The sequence below is a fragment of the Equus asinus genome, chromosome 6 (genome assembly GCF_041296235.1).
Source record: "Equus asinus isolate D_3611 breed Donkey chromosome 6, EquAss-T2T_v2, whole genome shotgun sequence".
In the NCBI taxonomy this organism is placed as follows: domain Eukaryota; kingdom Metazoa; phylum Chordata; class Mammalia; order Perissodactyla; family Equidae; genus Equus; species Equus asinus.
The window spans coordinates 62,494,369-62,518,987 of NC_091795.1; the positions used below are offsets into that span (position 1 = coordinate 62,494,369).

At 42.6% G+C, this 24,619-nt stretch overlaps 2 protein-coding genes across 7 annotated transcripts in view; one reads left to right on the top strand and one right to left on the bottom strand.

The window, feature by feature from the left end:
• Positions 1-1,373, top strand: part of FBXO11 (F-box protein 11) — an 88,716-nt gene extending 87,343 nt beyond the window's left edge. For both annotated transcript variants that reach the window (XM_044772380.2, XM_044772381.2), the window contains exon 23: positions 49-1,373. In XM_044772380.2, coding sequence (XP_044628315.1) covers positions 49-178 — 130 coding nt within the window. In that variant the 3' untranslated portion in view covers positions 179-1,373. The remainder of the gene's footprint in view (positions 1-48) is intronic.
• MSH6 (mutS homolog 6) lies at positions 1,340-20,311 on the bottom strand. Of its 5 annotated transcripts, none has more exons than XM_044772379.2 (10): positions 19,944-20,311; positions 13,042-13,241; positions 10,561-10,727; positions 6,252-8,796; positions 4,602-4,870; positions 3,178-3,295; positions 2,804-2,893; positions 1,933-2,087; positions 1,629-1,828; positions 1,340-1,510 (listed from the first exon to the last, which is right to left on the bottom strand). In XM_044772379.2, exons 1-10 carry the CDS (start codon positions 20,201-20,203, stop codon positions 1,429-1,431), a joined length of 4,086 nt encoding a protein of 1,361 aa, XP_044628314.1. In that variant the 5' UTR covers positions 20,204-20,311; the 3' UTR covers positions 1,340-1,428. The 5 variants fall into 5 exon arrangements, 4 of the variants coding, with proteins under 4 accessions (XP_044628314.1, XP_044628313.1, XP_070368241.1 ...); XM_044772378.2 differs by having other exon boundaries at positions 19,824-20,306; XM_070512140.1 differs by having other exon boundaries at positions 19,955-20,284.
• Positions 20,312-24,619: the final 4,308 nt, after the last annotated feature.

Sequence of the window (24,619 nt, forward strand, 5' to 3'; positions counted from 1 at the left end):
ATTTTCCCCCTTCACTTTCCTAATTTTTGGGTTTTCATTTTGCTTTAGGTTTTTCTGTGACTGTGGTGCTGGAACACTGTCTAATCCTTGTACATTAGCTGGTGAGCCTACACATGATACAGACACACTATATGACTCTGCTCCACCTATAGAATCTAATACATTGCAGCACAACTGAATTCCTTCCCTAAAGAAAATGTCCTGCCATTCTAACATCATAACTTAAAACATTTTTTTTGGAAGAAGATTTAAAATATTTGCCCATGCTACAGGAAGAGACTGTATTAAAAATGGATACACGAGGTCAGTTGACACTATGAAGCTCAAGCTACCAAAAAGAAAGTGGCAATATATTGACTCAGGATCTCAAAGCTGGGTGTTTTAGCATTACTGTGTAAAGACTTTTGAAGGGACAGAAGTGAAGAAAATAAGCTGCAATTTTGTACAGATACCAACTTCTGAAAAAAAGCTGGTGTTTTTACAACTAGCATTGAATGCAGTCCAATTTGCAGTAGTACTCTTCAATAGACAAGCAGCTTTGTTGCTGCCTTTATGGACATGGGTACCAATTGCTTTTGTAATATGGTAAAAATGTGAGCTAGCACTTCTGCGTTTCTTTTGATTTTTTTTAACATGTATTCAGATTGAGAAATATGATTTTAATGCTTTAATCTCATGTAGTTTTGTTTTTAATTTCAAGCAAAATCTTATTGTACTTGAATGTGCCCTGTTTTGTTAGCACACCTAGACTTGCTGTAACTGTACTCATGTCCCAGTATGTACGTTCTTTCTATGAAAGAGAAAACACTAATCTTAAATTATATCCAGCAATGTTTCTGGTATCCTTTAAGAAAAGTTAAGACTTATTTCCTTCCCTTTCCTGTGCAGCATTCAAAATCACCCCTAGAAAAAGTGAGTGTTTTAATGAGACTTCCTAGGAAGGGATGCACTGTAAAACAAAAGTATTCTTGTAACTCAGTTTTGTGAAAGGTAAAAACTACTATGTTTTAAAGTACACTTTAGAAAGTCTCTTCAAAACAGTCCTGTATTTGAACTCTGTTCATAGTTTTTTTTTGAACAGTTTAGACAAACTGCTGGAAATTAAAGCAATTTCCTGCATTAAGCTGAGACAAGTATATATACAGCCCTATACAGTTTCATAGCTTCCCCTTACCCCCATTTATGTGTATTGGTGACAGTGGGTATAAACAGCCTGAAAGTGTATGCATGTACCATAACATCTAGACTTAATATATTGTGGAGTATTCAATAACCATTATGTAGAAGGTAGATAAGAATTAAAAGGGTTTAATTTCCTAGAAAGAAAATGGAAAAATGGTCATTTTTAAAAAATAAAGTTTATTAGATCATAATGTTGTCTGAATTTACCACCTTTGTCAAAAGTCAATGCAAAGCTTCCAATGTAGTCTACAATTCCTGAATCAAAGTCAGCAACTTATGGACACCTTCAGCATCTACAGATGACCTTTCACTAGCCAGGCAAACTTCCCTTAAAAAAAGAAGAAAGAAAAGTTAAGGTTCACTTGTCTTATAGTGCATCATGCCATCCCTGTTTACTGTTTTAATAAGATCAGCTGCATGGCAAAATCATATCCAATTATAATTACCGAAATAATCGCAGTGACTGAGTCATCTTCTCAAATTCTCTTGCTTTTCTATGTCCTTTTTGAATAACCTCCTCTGGAATATTCGCAAGCCTTGCTGCATTAAAGCCATAACTTTTAGGACAAGCTCCCTTAATGAATTTATAGAGGAAGGTAATAGTCTCCTGGCTGGGATCTTCACATTCATTTTCTACCATACATGCCTAAAAAGAATTTTATTAGTTATATTCATGTGCTAGCAATGCAAGTACCCAACTTGACTCCCTCAAACACCTAAACAACTTTTGAATAAACAATTTGCACATACCATGTGTCCTAGGCGCACTGCAACATTTTGAGAATAATCTTCAACCAATGAATGGTAGTGGGTAGAAAACAGTGTACGACACTTTATATTCTCAGCAAGTTCTTTAACAACTGCATTTGCTATTGCTGTCCCATCAAATGTTGCAGTACCTCTTCCTGTAAAAGTAAAATACACATAAACTATATATTATACGATCTGCCTTATACCAAAAAGGATGTACCCTTACAAAGGAATACAAAAAAGGAGGGGGGAGGGTAGAAAAGTAACATCAGTTAATACATAGAAAAGCCTTCTGTAAATGGGCCCTGTTTAGATAACCAGGTCTCCTTACCAAGAGTACCTCCTCATAAGTAGCACTGATCTTACTGTCATTACAATATGAGGATAATGACAATACTTATTGGATAGTAACAATTTTAATAGGATTAAGAAGTTAATAAAGACCTTTCATATTATCTCATCTGTAAGTATGGGTCCCTGGCACACAGGTGAGTACATTCATATTCTTTTTTTTTTTTAAGAGTTGTCCTTCAGACCATGTTCCAGAAAATTATTTTTTGTCCTAATGTTTTAGAGATATCCTTCCAATACAAATTTTAGGGCCGGCCCAGTGGCGCAGTGGTTAAGTGTGCACGTTCCGCTTCTTGGTGGCCTGGGGTTTGCCGGTTCAGATCCCTGGTGCAGACATGGCACCACTTGACAAAAGCTATGCTCTGGTAGGTGTCCCACATACAAAGTAGAGGAAGATGGGCATGGATCTTAGCTCAGGGCCAGCCTTCCTCAGCAAAAAAATGAGGAGGATTGGCAGTAGTTAGTTCAAGGCTAATCCTCCTCAAAAATAAAAAGAAAGAAAGAAATTTTAATATCTTACCTAATTCATCCACAAGCACCAGAGAATGTGCTGTTGCATGTGTAAGTATACTAGCAGTTTCACTCAATTCAACAAAAAATGTACTTTCACCTAAAAAAAAAATCACAAATGGGTGATGTTTTAAGAATCCTTAACAGTAGATTCATCTTTTAGGTTCATATAATTTGAATCTATCATGAACTACTCAGTGGTACTAAAGGTTAAATCTTGCATTTTAAATGCTAGAAGTAATGTTTGCAACTCTGAAAGCATTCTGCTTTGTTTGTACAACAAACATCAAATTTAAATGGCTCATACAAATTTAGAGGCAGATGTATTTATCATTTAAAATATAGAAATGAATTGTCAAATGCAGGCTTGGGGGGGAGACTCACCTGACATTATTCTGTCTGAGGCACCAAGTCTAGTAAAGACTCTATCAATTGGTGTGAGCCTACACACTTCAGCAGGTACATAACAACCCATCTGGGCCATTACAGCTAATAGGCCAGCCTGTTGAATGAGGGAGGAAAAAGGTCTTTTATGGCTGGTATTAAAGAAGAACAGAGATATATAAAGAGACAGAGACATATGCATATATCCAAAAGACATAATAAGCCAAGCTAATAAACATTTATTTATCTTTCTGAAGAAGCATTATGTAGGAGTCAGGCACTCTAAAAAAAAATCTTCACTATCTTAAACTTTAAAAGTGAGGCTTATAAAGGCAAAGGCTTAGGGGCCTAAATGGGCTTAAGACCTCAGAGCCTGTATACTAACCTAATACACTACTAATTCTCAACCCTGGCTACATAGTAGAATCACTTAGGAGCTCTAAGACTACTGTGTGTACTTTTTTTTTTTTGTTTAGCTTTCCAGGTGATTTTGATTAAAAAATACAAAGTTGAAAACCACTGTACTACACTATACTGCCTCTCTCTAGTTAGCAAATTTGGCGAACCGAAATATAATATTGGTGGTGGGGCCCCAAGGAGGTCAGCAAACGTTCTCTGTCAAGGGCCTAAGGTCTGTCACATATCTTTTTTAAAAAATTTTACAACCCTATAAATATGTAAAAAGTCATATTTAGCCTACTGGCTGGTCAACCCCTGGTATAAAGGTAAGACACATATTTATTGTCTTCCCTAAAAGCAGCTCCCAAGAGTTACTACGTCATGAATTTTATTTGCTTTCCTTTCTGAGTAAGTCTGCCATGATTCTTTTTCTTTTTTTTTTTTTTTTTTGAGGAAGATTAGCGCTGAGCTAACATCTGCTGCCCATCTTCCTCTATTTTTTTTTTTTAATATGTGGGATGCCTGCCATGGCATGGCTTGATAAGTGGTTTGTATGTCTGCACCCGGGATCTGAACCAGTGAACCCCAGGCCGCCAAAGCAGATCATGCGAACTTAACCACTTAACCGCTGCGCCTGCCATGATTCTTTTTTAAGAAAGTTTCCTACAAATGAGTTTGAGGACGAACCTGTAATATTTGCATAATTTTCATTCATTATGAATATGTGTACCTTCAGAGGAAAGGAATTCAGTCAAGTCAAAGAGTTTGTAAAGAAATCATGACCTGAAACCTCCCTCACCGTTTTAACATATACTTCCCTTAATATCAGGCAGATATTTGACCAATGAGGTAAATACAATTCTCAATTTTACAACACAAGGAGTTTCCCTTTGTTTCGTAAAAAGTCAGTGACTGAGTTCTATGTAATTTGTATGCTGTCTGGAAAAAGGTTGGTCTAAATATGTAAGTCATTTTTTAGGTGTTACAAATGACTTCCTATAATAAAGCCTTAAGGGTCAGTTTACCTGTCTCATGAGTGTAGACTTGCCCCCCATATTTGGTCCAGTAACAAGCACACAGTAAGCTTTGCCATTTTCCTCCTCTTCTTCCTCACAGCCTATTAGAATGTCATTAGGAATAAAGTCATCTCCAAAAAAAGTCTTCGTAATGCAGGGATGGCGTGATCCTTTAAGGTATAAGAAGGGAGGAGTGTCTTCTTCTGGCAGCAGAATCAGTGGACGACACATAGGTCCATCACCCCCTCGACTATAGTTAGCGAGGCACAATAAGACATCTGTTAAAGAGAAGATTAAAGTGAGGCCTCATCATTTTTGAGGTTTCTTGTTAAGCACAAAGACCCAACTTCTACAGAAAGTCTTCCAAAAATGCATTTTCAGTGGAGGTAGTGTGTTCTACTTGCTTTTTAGACATAGCAGCCTTTTCCTAACAGTAGGCACTCTTATTAGTGACATCATCATAACCAACTGCACAATACATAAAATGCTTTAATGCATTCATTCATTTACTGAAAATAAGTCATCAGAGTGTTTTACATGTTTTCATTATAGCACTTGTAGTGAAAGGAGAAATAACTTTCAATTTCAGCCCAAGAATCTCTCCCCTCAAAGACTTAGCCCCCTAACATCTGGACCAGAAGAATGCTATGGGCAAGCTAAAAGATACAGCAGAAAGATGCTGTATTGATTAATCTCTCTTACTTGGTATAATCCTGGAGCTAACCCATCTTAGGAGAAGCAGAACATTCTAACGATAAGCACACTGATATAATACAATCCTAATAAGAACATAAAATCACCAATTTTGAACACCTAAGCTGAGGGGAGGATTTTAAATTACTCTCCTTACTGTTTGAAGCTGTATTGGTTTAAGGAATTAACATGGCACACTCAAACAGAAGGATGCTATTCTATTCTAGATAGCTGTGTTCAGATCAAAATAGTTCTGTTGTAAATTTGGGTAAACTACAGTCGCTGTATTTTTAAAACACAAAAAAACAAACTGAGAGGCTCCAAATAAGTTGGCCATGAAATTTAAAGAAAAAGGAAATTATTTATGAAGCTCAAGGGGTTACCAAATTACAGACATAAATTAGGGCTCTCAGAAATCAATTACAGGCAAGTGTGACGATTTGGGCTAAGAGAAAAAAGATGAAAATCTTTTGAAGTATACACGTAAAGAGATTCACTGAAATACAGCACTGATACTGTACTCAATAAAATGCAGAAAGAGTAAAAGAATGCAAAGATTACAATAAAAAGTAATGGGTCAAGGGATAGTTTTAAATTAGTGTGTAATGAAAAAATAGAAGCTTAAAAACAGTATTTATCAAATACTAAAAATTCAATTGAAAAAAGGAAATTTAATCTCAAACAAAATCTGACATCAATCTTTTGTTCAGTTATTCAAGACTGAAGAAAGGCCAGAGGGCTACTAATAATTAAGTTTCCAGTAAACAACTTAAATTGCTTATGGGAAACCTAGTCATTTTGCCTAGTGAGGAAACAAGTATGTATTTGTCAGGCTATATACCTTGTTACTTGTGTTTAGGGATATGCATCAATGGGGACTCTGCAATGGATTTAAATCTTAATGCACAACTGCGACAAAGGGCATTATAACCAAAGCCTTAGGTATAAGCTTGTTTAAAGTCTTACCTAACACTGCGATGCACTCTACAGCAGCCTGCCAGTCCTTGTAATTTTTATCAAAGTTATAGAATAGTCGCCGCATGCAGTCTTTCAATGATACGTCTCTCCGTTCTTCAGCGTTTATCAGATTAGCCAACTTCTTCTCAATAGTTTTAGTCCAGTATCGTTTACAGCCCTTCTTCGTGGATTTCAACTCATACTCTTCTGGCAAATTACGAGTGATGAAATTCTCTGGAATTTCCAACTGGTAACGGTTCCTCCCAATCCCCCAGTAGACTATGGTCCTACAGCCAATTCTACTGCGCTGTTTCTCCAAGTATTCCAGGAGGCTCTGTTCATTTTCTCTTATGTCAGCAAGAGCTTGGTCATAATCAGAGTCAAATCCTGCTTTGGGAGTAATCAGTCCAGTCCTTCGAGCCTTTTCATGGTCAAAGGCTGTGTCCCATCGATTCAGTTCTATAGTCAAATCAGGAAAACGGCCTTCAGGATTTTTTGTCTGCAGAGTTATGACCTGCTTAAGAATTTTAGACTTAAAGTCATCAACAACTTCTTCCATAATCCCTATAATTTTACATATTACTTTGAATCCTTCCAGAGCAGAAAGAAAATCAATAATCTTTTTTTTGCTGTATGTAGTTTCTTCATACATTATAGCCCTGCTATCTGGGTGGTTCTGGCTCTTCAGGGGAGACCCAACATTATGAATTTTACTGAGTAGCCTCTCAAGGTCTGGAAGCTTCTTTAGAAGGTCTGCAACCTCAGAGATTTTATCAGGCACAACCATGAGGTCTTCTATGGCATCTAGACGATCATTGATAGCATAAGGGCTACAGAGTGGGGCACAAAGCCACTGCTTTAGGAGCCGCTTACCAAAGGGAGTATGGCAAGTATCAATCTTCTCCAGCAGTGTCCCTTCAGTAGAACCATTTGTTCCATTCAGAAAAATCTCCAAATTGTTTAATGTCACAGCATCTAGCACCATTCGCTGATTGGCTTTAGTAAAGACAGCACCAGGTCTTGTAGCACTGACCATGTCAGAATCCAAGGGAATATACTCTTCAAAGTTAGCCATTGATAAAAGCTCCTGATCAATAAGGCATTTTTTGAGGTAGAAGACACAACCACCTAGAGCAGAGAGGGCCAATTCACTCTTTTCTCCTGGTGTCAACCCAACAGAATCAGACTCTGAGGTCATATCTTTAAGCACCTGGGGTAACATCACTCCACTGTCCTCATTCAACTTTTCTGTAAAATATCCTTCTTCAAGGAGAGTTCTCAAAGTTTTGGCTGCATCCCAAAACTGGGAGCCTGGTATCAGACCTTCCTGAAGAGAAGAGGATAATGAACCCTTCAGAATCATCTTAGTTTCCATTGAGAGATTTCCCTTCTCAAACAAGACTTGCACTGGAGGATAGTGTGCCACAAGAGTCCTAAACCTGGAACAATGGCGATCATCTGAAAACTGACCTATGAAAAACTTCCCCAGTGAGGCGTCAACAAAGCATACACCATACACTCGAGTATGGCCAGAAGAATCATCATCTTTTTCTTTGAGGCTAAGAAGATACTTACTGTAGTTCTCAGAGGGATCACCTTCCAGCACACTGTAGGTCTGTGTACCCTTGGTAATGACTCTACAAATCTCCCTTCTCACCACTCTATCATGCTTAGATATATGTGCCATCTTTCGGCATCTTGCCTCCATCATTTCTGGGGTCTCGGTCTGTTCCACACGTGCTACTTTATAACCCTTCTGGACCAGGGAATCTGAATATCGGCCAAATGCAATTTCAGGGAAACCAGAATGAGCCCAGTTGCCTTTCATGAATACCAGACCTAGTTCACTGACTCCAATAAGGGCATCCATATGGTACAGCTCATAGAACTTCCCCACCTTATAAAATATGACAAGATCAAAGTTCTGAGACTTAATCTGCCACCACTTCCTCATCCCAGGAGTACAAGAATTAAGAAAATCCTCAGGCACATAGAGTGTGGATGCATCAAAGTCAGGATGATCACGTCGCCTCCTGTGCAGATCTCTTCTCTTTTCCTCCTTAAGCCATTCTAATGTTTCATGATACCAGACAGTGGGGCGACTACCATCATCACATCCTCCACTAACGTGGGCTTGAGATTCAGAATTTTGAGGGGCAGAGAAAGCACTCAAAGTACTCTTGGTTTCTGATGAAATGCTAGTTGCTCGTTTGGTGGCTGAGGGCATTTCCTTCCTTGAAGTTTTCTTTTTCAGAGAGCCATTTCCGGTAACCATTCTCTTCCGCTTTGGAACAACTTTGACAGGGCTGTCCAGGCCTTCACTGTCACTATCCCCTACTCCACTGCTTATTTCATCACTGCTTCCTTCCTCCTTAGCATCTGGCTTGAATTCCACATCGGAGCCACCAATGTCGCTTTCAGAGTCTGATATTACTCTTCGTTTCTTTATTTGGCGGCTACTTCGCCTAGATCCTTGCACTTTAGGTGGTACTTCCTCTTCACTATCAATTTCATTATCTTCTTCACTCTTATCAGATGCATAAGTTGCACCTACCTGGCAGGCAAGAAAGGAGTATTTAAGAACAAAGCAAAATTTGGAAAATTACAATATTGCCCTGGAGTATCTCTCAGTATGCTGCAACTTCATATACCAAGAGAATAACCCACCTCCAGAAATGAGAAACTATTTTCTTTCTCAAGAAATATCAATTTCAGTTTCACCTAAAATTAAAACAAGTATCACACTACAGGATTAAGTGATTCTGTCATGAGTTTTATCTTATACATACATAGTGGTGAAGCTATTAACATGACCATACATCACAAATACCCATAGGTGATGGCCTCTTAACAGGCAGCTGTGGAAATGAACCAACTTTAAATCAATATCCCTTTGTCATCTTTCTTCCAGGCTCACCTCTCCTCGTTACAGATGGACATGTTATGAAGTTTACCATTTTATAAATTCTTTAGTATAAGGCTGTAAGCAGTCTATACAGGTTCTAGCCCCTGCTCTTCCACAAACGAGCTGTATCATCTTTGGCAAGACACTCCCTCACATGTAAAGTAGTATGAGGCCAAATGATCTCTATAGTCACCATCCAGTTCTAAACCTGATTAATGTGACGATCCCTGGTCTCAACTTCAAAAGTAAGATTAAAAACTTTTCTTTCACTTCTCTTATACTACTCATCATATTAACTTGCTTATTCCCTATCTCATCTATAAGACAATACAGTAAAACCTAAAATCAAGCTTAGCTATAGATGAAATCTGTTTTAAGTACATAGCTAATTTACTAAATTAGAGAATGACAGTGTTTTAAATGAACCAATTATTTGTTCATTTCCTTAACAAGATTTTTAATTCACTCAGTAGTGACCACTGGGGCCGGCCTGGTGGCGCAGCAGTTAAGTTCACATGTTCCACTTTGGTGGGGTGGCCCCGGGTTCTCCAGTTTGGATCCTGGGTGCGGACAGAGCACCACTTGACAAGCCATGCTGTAGCAGGCGTCCCACATAAAGTGGAGGAAGATGGGCATGGATGTTAGCTCAGGGCCAATCTTCCTCAGCAAAAAGGGGAGGATTGGCAGCAAATGTTAGCTCAGGGCTAATCTTCCTCAAAAAAAAAGGTAACCATTAACATTTAAAACCAAGGTTTTATTTCAAGGTTACTCAAGCTCTATTCTTATCAATCCAAAATACAACAAAAAGTAATAGAGCATAAAACTGGATAATTAATTTCCAGGACCTGACCACATCCTCATATATAAGTTTACTAACAGATACCATGGTCAATTTTATCACCATGTCCTTATTGTCCCTAGCTCTCCACTTGTTACCAAAATGGTACTACCTCTTAGACCATGTGCCTGCCAGCAGGCTTGAGAACTTAAGTAAAATGGGGTCCCCAGGGGGCTGGCCCCGTGGCCGAGTGGTTAAGTTCGCGCACTCTGCTGCAGGCGGCCCAGTGTTTCGTTGGTTCGAATCCTGGGCGCGGACATGGCACTGCTCATCAAACCACGCTGAGGCAGCGTCCCACATGCCACAACTAGAAGGACCCACAACGAAGAATACACAACTATGTACTGGGGGGCTTTGGGGAGAAAAAGGAAAAAAAAATGGGGTCCCCAGCTACTGCAGTGCTAAGTAATCTAACAACCTAAGTCCAGGGAAGTACAGATGTATGTGTGTACGAGTACTAAAGTGGATATATATGCAAATATAGAAATAAAAGAATATCACTTCAATATGACCCCCCCTTTTTTTTTTTACCATCACTCTCTTAACAGAAATAACAATTGTTTGCAATGTCTCACCTCCATCTCCTCCTCCTCTGGTTCTGAGGGCTCATCACACACCGCCAATTCAAGCCTCTTAATCTTGTCTTTATTCAAGGCTTCATCTGCACGTTGCATTGCTCTGAGTATTTCAGGCTTTGCACTGTAAAAGTGACCTCCTTTCTGGGCTTCCTTTGATTTTGAACCTAAAAATACATATATATATTTATAAACAAGGACTGTTAGCTGGATAGTTGGCTCAACCTACAACACGTGTCCTAATGAACAAGAATGACAACAATCAAGTATAATTTTTAATGTCCCATTATTTCTGATTGATACAGACAGACCAATAAAGCCCACAAGAAAGGAATTTTCAGTGAAACTGAAATTACCTATTTTACCTCCTTGAAGTTGTCTTAACTGTTGGGTCACCCAGAACCACTTCGGCTCTCTTCAATGACCAGGGACTGTGGCCCTAAACAGGCAAGGCACACCTCTTCAGGTGCGGCATGAAATGTAAAAGGAATTTAAGACCCTTTTGAAAAAAATTACTTAAGGGCCAGCCTGGTGGCACAGCAGTTAAATTCACATGTTCTGCTTCGGCAGCCTGGGGTTCGCTGGTTCAGATCCCAGGTGCGGACCTAAGCACTGTTTGTCAAGCCATGCTGTGGCAGGCATCCCACATAAAACAGAGGAAGATGGGCACAGATGTTAGCTCAGGGCCAGTCTTCCTCAGCAAAAAGAGGAGGACTGGCGGCAGATGTTAGCTCGGGGCTAATCTTCCTCAAAAAAAAAAAGAAAACAATGAATTTGTCTAAATTTAACAGAAACAAACCTTAAGTTATTCCTTCTTTCTGTATACTAAAACTAATAGGGCATCCTAAATTTCCACAGAATGAGTGACTTTTATGGGCTGCCAAAAATAAAGCAGCAACCTCCCATTTCTCTAAAGAGCTGCACCAAAGCTACACATTTTAACAATCAGAATCATTTAGGGTCTGGCCCCATGGCCGAGTGGTTAAGTTTGCACACTCCACTGCAGGCGGCCCAGTGCTTCGTCAGTTTGAATCCTGGGCACGGACATGGCACTGCTCATCAAACCACGCTGGGGCAGCATCAATAGAAGGACCCACCATGAAGAATATACAACTGTGTACCGGGGGGCTTTGGGGAGAAAAAGGAAAAAAAATAAAATCTTAAAAAAAAAAAAAAAATCATTTAGAGCGTGGCTCTGAACTTTCCCCAAAGCGCCTGCTGCAGCTGCATTCGTCCCCCACCTATCTAGTGACATCACTCCCAAAAGCCCCTGATGTAAACTCTACTTTTTTTCATCCATGCCTCTGCTAACTTATTCACATACATGGACTCCAACAATTTGGAAATTTAAAAGGCAGAGCAGTATAAACAGGGGTGACTTTATAAAATAGACAACAGTAAGTGTAAACTTTTTTTTGGTCTTTTAAAAGCCATTTTCCCAAAGCCTTGTTTAGAATCTCAAAATTAGGCCTGGAAAAAGACCTCATTTATCATCTGGTCCAACTCTCTCATTTTATATATGAGTAAACAATATCAGAAAATAAGTTACTTTGGCTGGCCAAAATTATACAGCAAATTAGTGGAGAAGACAAAACCAAATTTCCTGATCCTGCCCTGTCAGATTTCTGTGAGATTTAATTTTCTTCAGGTGTGTCCTCCCCACCCTGCAGGATGAGCACTACGACCAAAAGGCATGATTCCCAGAAACTTCTGGGAAACTGACCCTTATTCTGATTGCAAAACATTGAGTTCAACAATGTCCTACCCTGGAGAGTCTGAGGATAATGGACAAGGACTTGTTCCCATGGTTGGGTGTACAGGCACTGTATCCTGCAATCATACTGCGCGCTGCATAAGAGACTGACAGGGTGCACCTAGCCCAAGTGAAGCTACACATGCAGGACTGCTATGCCGGTGATAAATAAGGCTGGGCCTGGAAAGAGCAAGTTACCCCTTCCAGAAGTCTGATGTGAAACTCAACTCAGATACGCTCACAGGTGAGGATTCTGAAGGCCAGGGTGCATGCATCTCAATCGGTCCTAGAGAATGTCATTGATCTATATGCTACGTATCCTGACTGCACTGCCTTTCTTTGGGTCTTTTAAGATGGGGAGACTGTTTAATGTACCCTTTTTGTGTCTGAATTTGGTATTTTGGTCCAAATCATGAGATCCAATCACAAGATCCTTTTTCCTTTACGGGCATGATATTTGATAATGCTGTTAAGTCGCACTCAAAAGCAAAAATAACTCCACTCCACACAACAAACAGGCTATAAAGACCAGCTGCATCTTATCCTTTTCCCTTGCGAAAAGCTTTCATCACACCACTCCTGCAAATTATTGGAGTAAAATACATTTAATTTCACTGTATGGGAGACTGACACTGGTGCGCATGTGCACGTCAGCATGCGTGCGCTTTCAGACTCACACAAAGACACACTCTCACTCTCTCTCTCTCTCTGCAGAGTGACTCTCTTACCTGTATATGGTTTTAATAGCCTTTTGCTAACCCAGCCCCTTGTTGGGCTGTCATCAAAAAACTGTACATGAACTCGGACGGACTTCCCTTTCTCACGGATGAATGTTCCATCAAAAGGGTGGTTGTAAACCAAGCAAGGCCACCAGGGGTAACCCTCCATCTTGGCCCACACCAAATCACCTGGTGAGAAGTCACAAGAACTGTTGCCAAAAGGAAATACATAAGTTGGTTAATGTTTGGTTAAGTTGCATTAAAGGCAATTACCTACAAATAAGCCATTCCAAGGAAGACTCCTTTGAAGGCTTCTGGCATTAATATTCAAGCACATAAATTCTAGAATTAATGGTTTTTAAAAATCAGATGTTCAAGTCATTTTTAAAAATCTAAGCAACTATTATAATGCTTATTTAACTATTAAGACAAACATAAATATAATGTCTTCTGGTATTAAGGTGAGAAATTATTTCTCAGAATCATTCAAAGTTTAAAAACTACAGCAGAATTCTGGTAGAACACTGATGGCAGGAAAAAGACACAGACTCATTTTGTGAATCACACCTATACTACACTATGGTATATATCAGGAACAGGGTATGACCCAGAGTATTAATAAAATATCAAACATACCAACTATGTAATTTGCTAATTATATTAAATATTACCTCATTAGACTTGGCTTGGAATCTGCCTCTAGTTAAGCTATGTATTCCAACACTCTAAAAGCTACCTAGCACATTACTACCCCCTGGCCCCCAAAAATCTATTTTTATGGAAAAACTCAAGTCAACAGATTAAGCACCTAATGTGCCCAAAATAGAGAGTACATATGCCTGCAAAATCAAGAACAGAGAATCTTCCCCAAAATTGATTTAGCCCTGAGGGTTTCCTAAGAATGGGAGGGGGAAGAAGAATCTGGCTAACAATTAGACCACAGAAGAGCTCCTCAGTGACAGAGGCCACAACACCTGATACTATATATATATATATATATAGTGTGTGTGTATATATAGAGAGAGTGTGTGTGTATATATAGAGAGAGTGTGTGTGTGTATATATATTACACTAGATACCAGGGTTTCCTGAGCCTGCTTAAAGGTTTTCATTGGATAACTACAAAAGTAAAATAACTACATTACAAACAATAGTATTTTCAATATTTTGAAATAGTGATCATTAGTCAGTTGAGGCCACCTTATTCAGGCCCATCATGAAATTCAAGTATTCCTTTCTTCAAAAATGGAATACAGAAACTCCTAGGCTAGACAATTAGAAGAGAAACACGAACAGGAGCATGACTTCAGCTGGTGCTTGTCTTAAGGACCTTTATGGTACATACATTCTTCTCTCAACTTTTAGAAATCTATAATGCCCTGCACAAGTTTATAAATATTACTATCAAGCTCACCACAAAGGTCACCTTCAAACAGGAAGCTGTGTCTGCAAAACTGAAACTTCTATCACAAGTGCTTCCTCCTTATTAACATATCCATTAATTAACAGGAGACAAAGACCCTTATGGTTGTGTGGAATGGTTTATTTACAAGTCTCCCTAATTGTCAAGCAGGCTTTCCCTTAACACGGGCCAGGGAGCCACTTAACCACAAGGCCCATCACACTGGTATCAGAAAACCACAAGCTTTGTTGCTACCTAAGTATCAGAGAGTACCCTAATTTATACTTTTTTTCTGCTGCTGAAGGAGAGAAATAACCTTTGTCTATAAAGACATTATCACTTCTGAGTCTGAACATTTACTTTTAGCTTGGCCAAACAGACAAATATATATTATGTTAATTAACATGTCTCCCCACGGGAAGATATTTCTGGCCACGTAGTCTTGAGACATCAGGCTTCAAATTGTGTGCTGGCCAAGGCAGATTTTTCTGAAGGCGGGGCCGGTAGGGATACCCATATCTCAAGCCTGGCTGCCCTTCTTAAAGGCAACTAAATCCCTTAAGAAATGGAGACTTGAGTAAGGTTTTGGTGTGTACATAGTGAAGCCTTGACCCATCACTGGCTGGTTTGAGGCAGTTCGCCTCAGTGTATTGAAATTATTAAATATCTCTAGATGAGCTCTGAGGCTGACCAGTATGGAGTGAGATTCACAAAGTGTTCTTGGTTTATAAAACTGAAGATGACTTGTTTTTCTTGCTTGTGTGAACTGAGTCCTGGAGGGTAAGGATTAAAGAAGGGCTCAACTGGACACCAGCTTATTTCATTACATACTTATCTGTAAAAGTTACACATTCTCAAGAATGGAATTAGTGCATCAAAGACTGACAAGAATGCACATCTTGGTCATACACTTCAAGTTCAAGGGAGCAATATGCCCCAAACCCAATGGAATTCTATTGTGCCTGATGAGGCATAAATAAAGCACTTGTAGGAATCTCAGTTGTCTTAGGGGCTCCAGAGAAACTAAACGACTAGATCAAAATTCTTAAGCAAAAAATGTAAGATGGCCACACCTGCCTGCTAAAAGCTCCTTTCTATCCTCAATTAAGAAAAACTCCAGAGGGGAGGCCCCATGACCGAGTGGTTAAGTTTGCGCACTCTGCTTTGGCGGCCCAGGGTTTCACCAGATGGGATCCTGGGCGCGCACCTAGCACCGCTCGTCAGGCCATGCTGAGGCAGCATCCCACACGCCACAACTAGAAGGACCGTCAGCTAGAACACACAACTATGTACTGGGGGGATCTGGGGAGAGGAAGAAAAAAAAAAACACATTGGGTCTTCCTAAAGCCCAAGCTGAAATGCCAAAATAAATATTGGAATTATCTTAGGATATACATATAAATAAGATTCATTTATGATTTTACAAGTCTTTTTAAAATAAGAAATGACTTAATAAAGCTAAATATACATTGAACAGATCTTTAAAATTCTGTCTTAAAATCACATTATTTTTGCTTTCTCTTTAGTCCATAACCTTGTAGATTACTGGTTGTGCCCTAAATTTATAATCAAAATTTTTGGCTGCTTTTTAAAAATCACTCAATACCAAAGCATTGCTAGAATTTGCTTCTACAAACAATAAAACAAACTGAGTTTGTCTAACAAGTTGAGTTTTTATAAACACTGAATCATCACAGATGTGAAAACACTCTCAAACCGACTTTAGAAATCAAACTATCGGTGTTTGCACCTACCTCTCAAGGTGGACCATTACAGCGGACTTCCCCTACCCTTAAATAACTAAATGCACTACTGAGAAAAAAGAAGTAATCAGAACAATTCCAAGGGCTCCCATCATATGTACCCATCTACCTGTACCTATGCCCAGCCACCGTTTTTTCCTTCAGCTTGGGTAACCATGGCCCATCACTTAGGCACTAGGTCTAGGGTGACCATATAAATTATCGTCCAAACTGGCTTCTATTTTCTAAACAGTATTAGAAAAGAAACCTAAAACAAACCAGGGTTCTTTGGAGAGCAGCTTAATTCTATGCCTTGAAGCAGGGACAATTGAGAATTGTCATCAGAATGAAAGAATGTTTTCAAAAGTTCTGAGGTAAAGTTAAAAAGTCATAAAAGTCAGCTTGAAAGAGGCTCCCACTGGGGCCAGCTCCATGGTTAGGTTCATGCACTCTGCTTCGGAGGCCCAGAGTTTGGCCGGTTCAGATCCTGGGCATGGTCCTGGCACCGCTCATCAAGCCATGCTGAGGTGGTGTCCCACATGAAGAACTAGAAGGACCTTCAACTAGAATATACAACTATGTAGTCGGGGGGTTTTGGAAAGAAGGAAAAAAAAAAGAGGCTGCCACCCTCCAAATTATGACAAGTTGAGCCTCTTTTTAACTATATCTTTTAATTATATCAATTAAAATAAGCTGGGTCTGGAGCTGGCCCGGTGGTGCAGCAGTTAAGTTCACACATTCCGCTTCTTGACCACCTGGGGTCGCCGGTTCGGATCCCGGGTGCGGACATAGCACTGCTTGGCAAAAGCCATGCTGTGGCAGGCGTTCCACATATAAAGAAGAAGAAGATGGACATGGATGTTAGCTCAGGGCCAGTCTTCCTCAGCAAAAAGAAGAGGATTGGCAGTAGTTAGCTCAGGGCTAATCTTCCTTTAAAAAAAAAAAAAGTTGGGTCTGTCAAACTATGAGTCCACATTGATACTTTTTAAAAAGCTTGAACTCTTTTCTCTTACACTAACTAGTAGTATATTAAGTGTGGTATCATTTGGGAAAATGTATTACTATAAATGTTTAAACATATGAAAATTCTCAGGAAAGGCATCTACAACTAGAGCAGATAGTTACCTTTACCTAAAGGCTCTTTAAAAAAAAAATTCATCAGGTCTGACACATCGCTCCTTGTCTATGAATGGGGACAAGGGCATACACTTAAAGATTTTTACTGTCCTCATCACCCATAATCAACAGACAATTAACTAAAATGAGATTGTGAAAAATAAACTAGCCAAGATTTGTTTAGAAAAAAATTTGTAAGTAGTCAGAAGCCTTGCTTACAGCTCTCAATTATGATCTTAATAAACTACAGAAAAAATACAGTATTGAGAAGCAGGCTCAAGGCACATGTCCTGCTACTTTTCTTGTAGCCATTTACTTCAAGCTGATGTCATCTCAGCTCCTTCCTCTCATCTTCCATAATCTAAACCACCACCTTGGGGCCAGCCTGGTGGCACAGCGGTTAAGTGCGCATGTTCCCCTTCGGCGGCCTGGGGTTTACCAGTTCGGATCCTGTGCGCTGACAGGACACAGCTCACTCGTCAGGCCACGCTGAGGCAGCATCCCACATGCCACAACTAGAAGGACTCTCAACTAAAATATACAACTATGTACTGGGGGTCTTTGGGGAGAAAAAGCAGGAAAAAAAATAGCACATGCTATTCAATACAGAGAACCATACAATAAATACATCCATTTAGCATGGATGCAGAAAGAATCAATTCATGTATAAGTAAACATCATAATACATTGTGCTTCTCTCACTATGAAAAAACTTGTCTGTTACAGAGGATGCACATGTAGGGGAGGAAAAATATTTTTCCTCTACACTTCTGAATTCTTGGCTGAGACCCACTCTAATAAAAGATTAACAAGAGAAAAATAAAAGTTTATTAACATGTATATCTCCTGTATTCACAGGAAATAACACTACTAAGGAAAACTGAGTAACTGTCAGAGACAGCCCCAATCACCATCTTAAATACCAACTCCAACTAAAGACAAAAGAAAACTGCTGTGTGGGGGTGGTAAGGGGAGGTTACCAGGAAAAGCACAGTAAACAAGCGTATTATGCGTTGTTATGCAGACTTAAACCAGGGCCTTCTCCATTAATAAGAGGTCCTTGTGATTTAGAGTCATCCTTCTGCTACCAAGACGGAGACACCCTTGCAAATGGAGATTTTCTTTATAAATGTTCATTTCCCTTACAGAAGAGTAACTTCCACGGTTTTCAGAGCTTCGCCTGTGTTTCTCAAAAATAATCAGCTCAAAATAACCTTTACGGGAAAGAGGCATATTCTGGGGAGGTATATCTTGCCACTCTTCTCACAACTATACAGTTAAACTGCCTGAAAGCGTCGGTTAAACACTGAAATTACACTTCAAAGTTTGAAAAATTTGCAGGACATCTAAGACTTAGGACATTTGAAGTCGTCTACTGAGAACGACTAACCCACTCTCTGATCTTGAACCAGTTTTTTTCTGAACCTCTACTTCAAACGGCTCCTTTCAAAGGGCTACCATTACATTTTGTGCCTAATACAATACCTGTGATACACTAAATGCAAGCTTTTCAAAATGTCGCCCGCTGCTCCGACAAAAGGCTAGCCAAGCCCTGGGACAGCACCGAACTGCCCAGAAAGCAAGGACGACAGCTCCGGGCACGCTTCCCCACAATTGCGTCCATACATCCTTGCCCCGGGCCAGATCAAGGCCTTTAGAGGCCCACTCAACTCCAAAAAAATTACGGTGCCCCATCCTCCCATAGAATCGTCAACAAAAGATGCACTATTGCATAAAATAACATTTTTTTCAACTCGACAAAAATAATACAGCCTCTAAATTTTTCACTTGTTTTGGTGTGTATGCTATCTACCTACGGGATGACCAACCCAGATCCCAGCACTTTCTGCCTCCCCCCCCGCCCCCGCGCCGCAAACCTCACTCGGACCAATCAGGCCCCTTGGTCTGCGGTGTGACACACCCCGGGCAATCTCAGTTCGCGGCCCACCCCCGACTCCCACCTCCCCCACAGCCCGCACACCAGGCCGAGGACCCACCACCCCCAAAGCGTCTTGGCGTCGGAAGTTCACATCCAAACATCGAGTGTGTTCCCCTAACGTCTACTGAACCCGCAATTCACTAACCCAGCTCTGAAGGAGGAACCTCCTCCTCGCATCCCACTCGCTGCACGCTGCGCCCCCAGAGCCTCCAGGTTGCAGGCGTTCCTCCTACCCCGAGGCATTCCTTCTTCCCGCCACCCCTCCCCCGCCCGGGCAGGCACCACCCCCTCCCCCGCCTGAGTGCGCACTCCGCTAGGAGCAGGCGAAGCTCCTTTCTCTCCTCGCCCCACCCCCCGTGCTCCCATCTCCCCTTTCTCCTCCCTACCCGGAGCGGCTTGCACGCCCTCTCCTCCACCCAGCCCCCCACCCGACGGAACGCCTCTCCTCTTCCTCCAAACTCTGCGCGTCTCCCCTCCTCTCCAGCCCTTCTTCCTGCAGCCTCTTTCCTCCTACCCCGTTTACAATCTACATCCACCCTCCCAATGCTAAAACCTCAGCCCCTACGCTTTGAAGCCAAGTGTGCAGCCCCACCTCCTCCGAGCCCGGGGCCTGGCCCCGGACCCTCCAGTGCCGAGGCGAGCCTCCCTTCCCCGACTGCATGCGCCCCACCGCCGTGCCTCCGTCTTCGGCCCGCGTCCCCCGCCCACCGACCTGGCGGGGACCGCAGCTGCTGCCGACCTCCGCAGCCCTCCGTTGAGGTTCCTCGCCGCAGGCGGCGCCGCGGAGCCCGCCAAGGGCCCAGGCCCAGGCCCCGCCTCGCTCCAGGCCGCATCCCCGCCGGGGGAAGGGGAGGCCCCGGTGGCAGCGGCGGCAGCGCCACCTTCCCCTGAGGCCCTGACCGGGGCCTTGTTGGCATTATTCAGCGCTGGAGACTTGGGGAAGAAGCTGTACAGCGTGCTCTGTCGCGACATCGCGACGGTCGGCGAGGCCCAACCGCTCAGTCGGACCGAGCGGCTAAACGCTCGGCATCTACCGCGCGGCGCCTGCTGGCGGGAAACCTGGGGGGAGGCGCGCTCCGCTGGAGGAACATTGGCCGCAACGGCCAATCAGCAGGCGCCTGGGCTTGCGCGGGCGGCGTCGCGGGCGGTGCTAATCCGGCCCCGCCCCCTCGGGGCGCCGGGCGACGTGGTGAGGGGAGGGGCCGGCACGCCGCGCGGGGCAGCTGCCCGCGCTGCCCCCTGCCCGACGCCCCGCGGCGGGAACGGCTGTGCGCCTGGCGCCCTGGCGCCGGGTTGGGGGCCTGGTCGGGACTGGAACAGCGCGGCCGGAAGCGGGCGCCGCGAGCGCGAGGGGCCGTCTGTGCCGGGTGCACGCACCGCGTGAGCCCAGCGGCCCCGCGCAGGGGGCGAACCGAAGGGGCGCGGATGGCGGCCCTTGCGGAGAAACGCCGTCCAGCGCCTGCAGGAAAAGTCCTGGGGCGGGGCGCTTCCGCCAAGGAACCGGAAAATAAAGGATCCAGACTTTAGTCGGCGGTTGACCAGGTCTCCCGTTCACGTGTCTTCGCAAAGCGTTGCACATAGGAGGCACTCGGTAAATACTTGCTAAATGCATGCTAGCGGCAGGCCCTCTACGTGTTTATGATCAAAGCCTCCCAGCTACACACAATTTCCCTCTGCCAGGCAACGGTCCAATCATTTTACGTAGATTAAGTAAATCCTCTCCAAGTCCTATGAGGAGTACTTAAGGTCCACAGCAGTCCCTTATCTGAACCTTCTGGGCTAGGTGTGTCTCAGAATGCAAGATTTTTCAGATTTTAGAAAAGTAACAGGGTGTGGATAAAATGTTCCTGTTCTCCAAATTCAAGAAAGAAACTGGAAGGACTGACAATTCTTTGGCCCTAATCCCGAATGTGATAAGTAACTGAAATGCAGAATCCCGGAAACCGGCTGTGTTTCAGTCAAAGCCTATCTAAGATCAGCCCTTCGCTCTGTTCGGGCAGGCGGTGTTCTGCCTCGCGGTTCTCCTTCGCTAGGCAAGTAATAAAATCAGCTCTGTTCCAGATATATTTGAGAGGTACTCACTTCCGTCCATGAGTGTAACATGTGACGCCCCCAGAGTCTGGGGCAACACCCAGGAATCAAACATATTATTTCTGCAGCAAAACATATGCTTATTGAAGCTAAGTGGGATAAATATAGATTATAAATAGCCTCAGGTCAGCTCAGGTCAAAATTGCTATCAAATGAATTTGCCACAAAACTTTTGGTTTTCAGAGCGTTTTGGATTTCAGAATTGTAGGTAAAGGATTGTTGACCTGTGTTATATCTCCCTTTATGGCTGAACAAACTGAGGCACAGGTGGGTCAAATAATTTGCCCAAGGGCCCCGCCGGGTGGCGCAGCGGTTAAGTGCGCACGTTCTGCTTCAGCAGCCTGGGTTGGCTGGTTCGGATCCCGGTGCCGACAGGGCACCGCTTGGCACACCATGCTGTGGTAGGCGTCCCACGTATAAACTAGAGGAAGATGGGCATGCATGTTAGCTCAGGGCTAATCTTCCTCAAAAAATACATAAATAAAATAATTTGCCCAAAATCAAGTAGAAAGTGATGAAGTAGGGAATTAAATCCTGGGAAGCTGTTTCTGGAGTCCTATATTATTAACAGAAGTGTTATACTGCCTTCAATTTATCATCATTTCATTTTAATCTGCACAACAACGTTGGATTAGGTTGAACTGTATGAAATTGCCAATATTCAACCTTTTTTTTGATGTACAAAAGTCCTATTTCATTTAGTTCAACTTAATACGATATTATTCCTGTTTTACAAAATGGAAATGGAGACTCAGAGGGAATGAGCCCGTGCTTAGAGGTAGACTGAGACCTGGGCTCTCACCCAGCCCACCAGCCAGGTAACTGAGCAACTTCACTTCTCTGAACTTGTTTCCTCATTGTTAATGGGAACAATATTAACTTAGGACCAAATTTTGGAGGCTACAGTTAGCTGCCTCCCACAAACTTCATTAAGAATCAAACAAGAAGTCACGTATCTTAGAATCATCAAACACACAATCCCTTGGTAGGTGAGATCACCCAGCCAACTCCAGAAGGCACACACTGTGTGTAGAAATGAATGAGGAACACCCAATAAGAACAAACAGACCAAGCTGCGTGTTCAGCACTTGCTACAGCGAGGGAGTCATGTCCCATCTCTTCCATTTGGAAGAGACTCACAGGCAGGCAGAGGAGTAGGAAAGCTTCATAGGAAACAAAGGGAAGGCTTCAGGTGCGCTGTGATTGGAGGTGGTTGGCATGGGGAAGCTGGAGGTGGGCCAACTAGAAGTAGAGCATCCTCTGATTGGTTTGGCGAGCATACCTAGCTTTCTCTGATTGGTCCAGGGTTGGAAGTGGGGACAAAAAAATAGAGAAGCTGACCAGTCATTGACCAAGTCCTGACACTTGTGGGGCAAATGCTGCAGAGGTCTTCGGTTTCTGGACTGATTGCTGCAGAGGTTGTGGTTTGGCTTCAATCTGCAGCAACCAGCTCAGGAAGGCAACCATACCTGCAGCAACCAGTCCAGGGAGCCAAATGTGACCCCGGTAGCAACGCCTTTGAGTCGCTGTCAAACACACATCATGGTGGCTGACTCCTTGCTGTATCAAGCTCTGAAAAGATAGCCTTTGCTTGTTCTCCCTGGGGTGGTCTCAACTGTTTCCACATGTTGGAGAGAAGAGCCTTCCAGGTAGAAGTTGACAGTTCCTAAGTGAAGAGCAAACGCCTTGATTTGGGAACAGCAAGGAGGCCGGAAGAGAATGAGCGGGGTGGGGAGGGGGGTGGGGCAGGGGCTGTAGGACCTGAGGTTGGAGAGGAAAGGCAAGGGGCAGGCCATCCGAGCCCTCCTGGGACTTTTGGCTTTGCCTCTGAGTGAGCTGGGGAGCCACTGCAGGTTTCGAGCGGACGAATGGCCTGATCTGACAGGATTGCTGTGTTGAGAATAGGCTGTAGTAAAATAAACAGTAACCTAATTCAGCTGTATTGTTCTCTACAGAAGAAAGAGTGTGCAGTTAGGGAGAGTATGGTCTGCACAGAGTCTAGGAAAAAAAGAGCCAAAAGAGCAGGAATTAGCGGTATTTATATCTAAACGTCTGGACCCATTTACTCTGGGATGACTCATGAGTGGGGGAGGGTGGAATATGTCTCAAGAGTTGACTGTGTGTGCTCTGCCCCTGAGCTCCCCAAGCTCATGTGACACCTCCTTCAACTGAGTTCCTACTTTGTATCAGGCACTAATGTTGGCACAGGAAATACAGCCGTGAAACAGACACGCACGTCCCAAGGAGATGGAGACTGCTGGGAAAACAAGCAGTTACAGTATGCCAGTCCCAGCGGACTCGTACATTATATTCGATCACCTTGATAGGGATTTAGGCTAGAGTCATGGTTCCCAAACTGAGCACCAACATACCCCAGGGAACAAGAGCAAATTCACAGGGGCGCCATGGGGTATTTCTAAATTTCAAAGGAAACTCAGTGACATCTGTCAGACACTGCGCAAAACTACTAACTTCAAGTGCTTCACAGTTTCACCAGTAAATTGTGCTACATTGCTTTTGATGATATTGTTGGGGAGGAAAAAACAATCTTTCCTCTATCCTGTTAGGTTCAGTTTTGGGAGCCTGTGAATTAAACTGACAAAAGACAAATTAGCAAGAGAAAAGAACAAGTTCATTTTGCATGCAATGCAAATACATGCAGGAGTGCTCAGTGATGCGTAATACAAAGGGGTAGTTAGAATTTGGAGTTTATATATCTAACTTATTGGGGAAAGTGAGGGGGAAAAGAAGGCTTCTATAGGAAGGATGAATAGGCTTTTTAGGAAAGATAAATGAGTTTTTAGGAGAACAAACAAGAGACCAGAAAATTTATGATAATTGTTTATTCAGGTACAAGTGGTTTTTTTTTTTTGGAGGAAGATTAGCCCTGAGCTAACATCTGCTGCCAATCTTCCTCTTTTTGCTGAGGAAAACTGGCCCTGAGCTAACATCTATGCCCATCTTCCTCTACTTTATATGTGGGATGCCTGTCACAGCATAGCTTGCCAAGCAGTGCATAGGGCCACACCCAGGATTCAAACTGGCAAACCCCAGGCCGCCAAAGTGGAACATGCAAACTTAACCCCCGTGCCACCGGGCAGGACCTACAAGTGGTCTTTCTGTCTTCTTCATGGCCACAGAACTTCTCCGGAGAGGAGATTTATGGCATCCTCATTTCTCAGAAGTTGCTGTTTTTAATCAGATTAAGGAAGCTCTGAAAAGGCTTCTTTCTGCATCTGTTGAATGTCAAATGTCTTCAGCTTAAAATAATCTTTATACCAATTCTGGGGTTCTAAA